Source organism: Ovis canadensis, chromosome 8, assembly GCF_042477335.2.
Source record: "Ovis canadensis isolate MfBH-ARS-UI-01 breed Bighorn chromosome 8, ARS-UI_OviCan_v2, whole genome shotgun sequence".
Taxonomy (NCBI): Eukaryota; Metazoa; Chordata; class Mammalia; order Artiodactyla; family Bovidae; genus Ovis; species Ovis canadensis.
In genome coordinates this window covers 74,227,661-74,235,554 of record NC_091252.1, presented here as the reverse complement: position 1 = coordinate 74,235,554, position 7,894 = coordinate 74,227,661, and the positions used below count along the sequence as shown (strand labels likewise).

At 37.5% G+C, this 7,894-nt stretch overlaps 1 protein-coding gene across 1 annotated transcript in view; it reads right to left on the bottom strand.

Moving 5' to 3' along the window:
- Positions 1-3,609: 3,609 nt before the first annotated feature.
- The window catches only part of ARFGEF3 (ARFGEF family member 3), a 177,976-nt gene continuing 173,691 nt past the window's right edge, over positions 3,610-7,894 (bottom strand). Inside the window, exon 34 of the mRNA XM_069598510.1 lies at positions 3,610-7,557. Within this exon, the coding sequence (XP_069454611.1) occupies positions 7,366-7,557 (192 nt within the window). The 3' untranslated portion in view covers positions 3,610-7,365. The remainder of the gene's footprint in view (positions 7,558-7,894) is intronic.

Genomic DNA, 7,894 nt, shown 5'->3' with positions numbered 1-7,894 from the left:
ATACAATATCTTTTAAAATATTTTCTCTTTAGAATTTTCATTTTCACCGCAGATAAAATGTACACAAAATACACTTGCAAGCTTGCTTACAGGAACCTGTTAAACAACAGACAGATTATATCAAATCAAATAGTTATATCAACATATAAAGGACAGTAGTTTTTTCATCTTTTAAAAAATAAATGTGACCAACTGACTGAATAAGGCAAAACAAAAGCTGTACTTCTTGACGAGTCCTTTGGGGTAAACAAAATGCTTCAAGGCTCCTGGTGCAGGGGATTGCAAAGATGAGTTTTGCATTCTATGGATAAAATGGTATACTGACTCAAATCATTATGGCTATACCAAGCTTCAGTAATTTATAATTTTCAAAGAAAACAAGTCTAGTCTTTGGCATAATACAAGAAAGGATAAAAGGACCCTTACCACCCATTGGCTTTACACTTAAGAGTGGGAAATGGTAGTAGGGGAACCGATTATAACATAATTTATCTAAGTCTATTCCTCTTAGAACAGCAGGAAAATCATCTCTCAGCACGATTAGGGCAAGAAACTTATTGTTGGCTCTCTCCTCCCACTAAAAACAAATCAAGAAACAAAACCAGACAAAGCCAACCTTTCCCTCTGGGCACTTGCTCCTGCCCCGATCATGCCATACCTGGGAATTCTACCACGTGGTTTCAATTGAAGTGAAACCCCAAATACCAAAAGCATTAACCTTTGTCCAATTTTACCTATTTTGTGGGAAACCAATTTTTATTAGAGCAAACTACTTCCAACAAAAATCAGATGAAAGACATCAGAGGGAGGGACAGAGTGGCCTGCACTTAATCATGAGGCAGCCGTGGTGGCCACTGGCAGCTGGTGGGGTCAGGGCCATACACTTCCGATGTGAAGAGAAAATATCCTTCACGTGTCAGTTCAAAAGACTGGCCTTTAGATTCCTCCCTCCCCATTTTGGCACCAGTTGGTAAGACAAAAATTATTTCTAGAGATTAACTTTTAAAATTTAATTCAATATTAGTTATTATTAAAAGAACTAAATGCACATATAATTTCCAAAAATTATCGTGGGAAATGCAACTGCAATAGGAAAGCTTCAATTATTTCTATCTACCGAGGCAAAAACTTCAATCCTCGACATCATTGACACTGATATGCTTTCTCATCTAATTCTAGTAAATATAGTCCTTATTTTCCACTTATATAACAGCTTAAATAATGTCAGGATACTTAAAGAGAACTCTTTAAAGAAACTTACTGAACCAATAAAAATTATGTGTAATTAATATGTTTATAAAAGGGAGATTGTTTTAAGGTACTTAATTTTTTTCTCATTTTTTTAAATAGAAAAAATTTGCAAAGTGAATTAAGTGAATAAGGAGTTAGGAGATAAACTAAGGCCCCATTTATATGTAACATGATTAAGATTTCACTGTACTCCCAAAACATACTGATGCACTTTGACATTTTTCTCATCATTTGGAAGATGAGATGATAGATATGGTCTCGATTGGGTAGATATGTGCACAAACATAACATATTTACTGTAAAGTCCTTAAAACAGGCACATATGCTGCTCAGAAGGGAGTTGGTTCAGTTTGCAAATTCCCATGAAGCCATTTGGTAGACTCTTTACAGATACATAGGAAATTAAAATATTACACCAGACAGTTAAGTGAAAGATGACGGCACATCAAGTAGTATGATACCATCTTGATGTGCGGATATTCTGGTGACTGATGAGGGTTATAAAACTACTGGCAAGGGAGCAACTACTCAAACATTTCTAGAGCCAGGAGCCAAGGTTATGATGGAATCAGCATGGAAACATCTCATCAAAACTGTGTGGACAGAAGAAATGAAAACACTACATACTTTAAAATCACCTTCAGTACAAGTCAAAAAATCAACATGATACAAAAGGTTGTCCATAGAGTTAATGTTTCTAAATACAAAGACGAGAAACTCACACTGATCTCACTGTTCCATAGAACGTATACATTCATTGTCTTCTAGCTTGTAAAAATCAACTGTTGGCATGATAAACCTGGAAACTGGGAAGATTGAACAGGAATGCTGTAGAGAATCCAAGTTGTCTGCCCAAGGGGAAGTTCAGTTTTTCTCTAGTGCTTGATAAGTTAGGCTGATCTTAAAGGGAGTAGTTAGAAACTTTTTCCAGGCATTGGTTCTCAAAGTGTGGTCCCCAGATCAGCAGCACTGGCCTCAACTGGAAACAGAAAATGAATGCAAAATGCAAATCCATAGGCCTACTGAATTGGATACTCTGGGCATGGGCCCAGGAATCTGTGTCTTAACCCTCCAGGTGATTCTGACGTGTGCTAAAGTTTGACAACTACTGTTGGAAAGTCATAAGATACTAGACAACCACTGCTTGAACCTTTAGGATAGGAATTAACAGTACAAGTATGTCCTGGTAGTTAAAACAGCTGGAAGGACCAGAGTTGGATGGAATTCAGCAGAAACTGATTGCAGTTTTATCAGTAAGATGGCAAGCTAGTCTCTCCTTTCTGGACCCCGGCCCCACCCAACCCCCACTTTGCATTAGTATACAAAGATAGAGGGGAAAGATTTTGTATGGTGTGAGTGGTGTGTTTTTCTTCAGTTAATAAATGCCCCTCTTTACAAGGAAATTAGGCATTGTTCTCAAGTAAGTTTCTCTTACATTATCCCAGGGGATGATTTTTTTTTTTTTTTTTGGTCTATCTTCCCTGGAGTAATCATTGTATTTTGGAAATCTAAATGGTATTTTAATCAAAAATCTTGATTAAGTTATTAGTTACTTCCACATCAAACACATATATTACAATATAGCCAGAGGAAAGGGATCTCACAGAAAGACAGAGACAAACTTTTCTAGATTGCTCTACTCGTGAACAAGGAGAACACATTTTTTTTTTTTTGGATGAGGCATAATTATAAATGAGTTCTTTACCCAGTTTCATACATCTTACCATATAATAAGCTCATATATCCAATTAAAAAGTGATTAAAAATAGTCATTTGCTTTTTAAGGCCATACTAAATTTCCCTAAATGGTACCCAAGCAGATGTAAATTCTGTCATCCACTTAATGCAATATATTGGATTCTCCTTTTGCCTGTTTCCTTATCTACAAAGCAAGTAGACTCTTTAAGTGTTACAGTATATGTTACTATGGATAGTGACCTGATGCCCACAGTACCTGAATCTATCTTGTCTGACTAGTTGTTTCCTCTTCAGATAATGTGCATTTTGAAAAATGGTCATTTTTTGTGCATATTCCCAAAGTTTGATGATGACCTACCATTTAGTCCCACATACTTCCTAGGGAAGTAGAGAGGCACTGTTGGCTACAGGGCACTTTATTCTGAGTGGTTAAATGGTAATTGAAAAAGGTCAACAGATCCTTTCACTCCAGACACAGAATGTCATGTTTTTCTGTATAACGTCTGGCCATGGACAATATTATTCCATCATTTCCACCTAATTTGGTTGAGTTTTTAAAATTTCCACTGAGGATCTGCTTTAAAAGTTTAGATTTGGTTTCTTTATATTATATATGACCTTACTATGCTTAAGCACTATCTTATTCTTTTTAAAATTCTATTTGAAAAATCTCTATAACACTGGAGATAGGGACATCAATGAACAATCTTCAGCTTATTTTAACTGTTTAATTTCCTGAAACACTGAAGTGTTTGCCCACTTAGACATGGTGTTGCAGAGAGGCCTTGGCCTTTGAATTCAGAAACATCTCTTTTGCAACCAACTTTACCCTTTATGAGTTATCTTGGGCAAGTTTTCTGAACCTCTCTGGGTCTGCATCCTCATCTGAAAAAAGGAGGACTACAATACTTGTTTCACAGTGTTCTTGTGGGAGTTAAATATGGTAATCTAGGTTAAGGTCCACAGTCTCAGAAGCACTCAGTGATATCTCCCCAGCCCCTGCTGTGTGTAACCTCTTGCTACTATTATCAGCTCCAAACAAAGGTCTTCGTTTGCTTAGCTTGATGGGACTGATGACATGAATGCATTTTTCTTTCTGAGAAAACTTTCTTACATGAGCAATACTGTGATGTATTTGGAGAAGTCAAAAGTGTCTATTAACATAATTGTATTACCTACTTATAGTTAAGGCTACGTGACTTTCTCAGCTAACTTTGTATAAGCCCTCTCCTTAGAACAATAAGAACAACAGCAAAGCCTAGTGATCATGTACCAAGAAGTTTCAATTTAAAGGTACTATGGAATTAAAATTTTGTCATGTTGGATTTAGTCTGAGCTGATTTATGTTAGCATCTGTGCTGGTTGGTCAAATAGCCTCAAAGTGGTAAACAGGTGTCCTAGTTTTGTATTCATGGAGAAGGCAGAAAAATAATCATAAGGGGAGAGATGACAAGAGGGTGTAAAGAGGCAGCCTAAGCATCTGATCAGGAGATGCACAAAGTAGGAGAGATGCTGTGAGCAATTTATTGGCCCTCCCTCAAATCTCCCATGGCAAGGAGTAATCTGTTGTAGAGTGTGGTGTAACTGGCTGGGCTGTTCAGTCAGGAATTCTTCTGCACTTGAGTTTTACAAGTGCTTCTTCAAGTTGGAAAAGATGAACACTTTACGAAAATATTAGAAAAAGAATAAATCTCAACCATGGGGTAACACACTTTTGGCAGTAATTACAGGCAATTAAAAGCAAGGTGCAAAATCTTATTCTGCTTAGATCTGAAAACATATGGTACTAGCTGTTGAAACTACAAAGGCTTGTCTTGACCTTGGTCTTTCAGAGACCATGGGAGGGGATGAAAGAGATGGTGAAAGGCAGAAACTCCAGGAAGAGTGATGGATTGAAGGGGCACTCTGGGGAGAGACCACTCAACTAAGGGTTTTTAATTATCTCTTTTTCCCTGTGAAGATTTGACTGACTTCACCGTGACCTAAAGTACTATTCTTTGGAGATTATTTGCATCAAGCAATGTCCTTTTTGAAAACTGCCGATACCTCTGAAAAGTATTACTGTGGCTTAGCTAACTTTCCAGCTGAAATCTGACATGGATGTGGTACGCAGTGCATGTTGGGAATGGAGATGGGCTGAAGACCACTGTAGACCTAGGAGCGGTTTAGAGAAAAGATGATGCGAAGGGACTGAAACCCACTGACAAAACTGTAGGTAGAGAAGAGATAGATGTACATTCTCTCATGTTTTATTCTTGGGACCTGTAATTAGTTGGTACTAGAGCAGAGTTTGAATACAGTGTGGGGTAAACTTGTTTTCATAACAGTGCCATGGATCCCATGATAGAGAATAAATTCTGATTTCTAAGCAGTTAATAACTTCTAGAACATGACATTCATAAATTGAGACTGGCTTCCTTAGAACTTTTATACTTTATAAAAAGTGCTAGTTATAAATGTTTTGTAGTTAATTTGCTAATACTCTGCTTTGCTGAAGCTCCTCTCTCCCTTCCATAGCTTGTGGAATACTCACAGGTTCCCTGGGAAATAAACCTTAGCTAAGCTACAAAAAGAAAACAACTATGGTGTATGGCTTTCATTAAAAAAAAGAAAAAGTACCCAACTTTGAATTCCACTTAAAAAATATACAAAGTCGAACAACTCACTGCCATCCCAACAACTAATTGCCTGTTACGATCAAATTGTTCATCTGTCTCTAAACCTTCATTATTGTCTAATGAGCAAAAACTGAAGGCGAAGAGTGTTTTGTGGAACTGGAAACATGTCTTCTGAATTCTGTGGTGATCTCTAGATGGCATAGTGAATGATAAGGTTTTCTACTTTAGAATGCCTAAATAAATCAGGGAGCCCTGTCTTCCTCTTAACCTTGTATAGAGTTATATATTCCCATGGAAGACAAAATTTAAAAATACTAACACTGAAAAAAGCTGTCGGTTTTAAATCCTTACTTCCACACTGAAGAGTTGATGCTTTAGGGATACGATGTTCAATTTTCAATAATTATTAGGAGCTGGGATAATTGTGACATATATCTTAGCAACTATTTAGAATGTGTATGAGTGGGCTTGATTGAGGAATTGCAATCACTTTTATAATTTAATATTAAACACACTGTAAATAATAAGACAAAGATTCTAAATTATTTAGTGATAATTAGGAAAAAAAAATATCTGCTTAAAATAATGGCCTGAATAAAAAGGCTTCAAACAGATGGCCAATCTATTTGCCAGAGAGGAGCAATAGTTTAAATCAAGAAACTTTATCTCCTAAACTTCATTCTATGACCTTTTCTCCTGTAGTTTTATGTTATTTTGAGACTACAGCATGTATGAATGACATTCAGATTTTAAATGGTTTCATCATCTTTTTCCCCACCCCTCCCAACTGTCTCCCTACCCCTATACTTCCTGCCCCCTTCCCTGAGAAGTCAGCTCACTGGACGGCAAATTCTTGAGTTCCTTTTTTCCAAACATGTTGATATAAAATGAGTTGTTTTGTTTTCTTAAAAACCAAACGTTATACCTTATATTCAGATTATTGTGGAGCATAGAAATGTCTGTGCAACAAGGAACTAAGGCACCATTTTTGCTTTCCCTTTTCATTTCTTGCCTTGGGAGCAAAAGCAAAGACTAGTGGGACTGTCAGGGTGGCCAGTCAAGACATTTGGCACTGTATCAGCCAATACCACTGGGTACTATGCATCAAAGGTTTCCATGCCACAGGCTTAAAACCCTGCCAGGAAAGAACTTTCTTCCTTTAGAAGCAGGGACATGAAGGCACAACAGTACCTTACATGAAGTTGGCGAATACCAACCAGAAAATCTTGACAACTTAGGAACAATTTTGAAATATTCTGGAATATTTTACAGAGGAAGTGAATCTTCCCTTTCTTGATTAGGACACCCAAGAATACATTTTTCTAACTGTCTCTTCCCTGCCGAACTCATAATCATAATATATATCTTCCTCCAACTAATCCTGTCTGATATGAGATGTCTGCATGTACATCAGCTTGACTTACCACCAGATATTTCTTTAGCTATTGCATTTTTAAAAATAATGAATCAGTGGATCAATGTAGTGTTTTCACAGGAGTGATCCTTAAAAGTGACCCATTTGGGGATAACAGTACAGGCAAATGCATTGGGAAATAAGATTTAGAAATGAGTCAAGGAGTGTAGACTCTTCAGAAATGCTCTGCAAAATTAGAGTATCACTTGTGTCATCCACGTATAACCTTAGTATCCAGAATAGCCCCAGTACTGATTAGTTAGGGACGGACTGGGTGTTCTCTGAGACACTGGGGCTAGTGGTGGGGAAAATGCTATCAGCTGGATTGGCAGACATACTCTGAACCCTCCTAGCATTTTTCCTTGGGCCTGGAAGGTGGGTCTTCTACATAATGATGTCATAGACACGGCCCACTCTGCCGAGCCATTCTCTGACAGCCTGGCGAACTCTGATGTCAGTCACGTGGCAGGTGAGCTGGCTGATACACGGGAACACTGCTGGCTGGAGGGCGGTGAAGGTCTGGTCTGGGAGGATCTGAATCTGATTGAGGACTGTTAGCACCATGTTGGTCCATGCCTAAGAGAAATGAATTAAGAGAATGAGCAGTTTTCTCCAGTGGTTTCATTTGTACACTTGAGTGTGGCTAATCTGCAAATGAAGTTTTCTCAGGCTTCCGGCTTCAGTAAGTTAGTCTTTACTTTAATGTGCTTATAATAAAATGTCAGCTTAAGTTCATCTATATATAAAGGGTAGCAGAGACTCCTCTAACGTTAGGAATATCTTATTTTCAATTTTTACAAAGCACAAAATTCTTATTCTTCAGATGTTTAAAAAATTTCTTGCCTTCTCATGAGAGTTTTATAGGCCATAAGACACTTAATCAATAGTCTCTATAACACCTAGAAAACTTGGA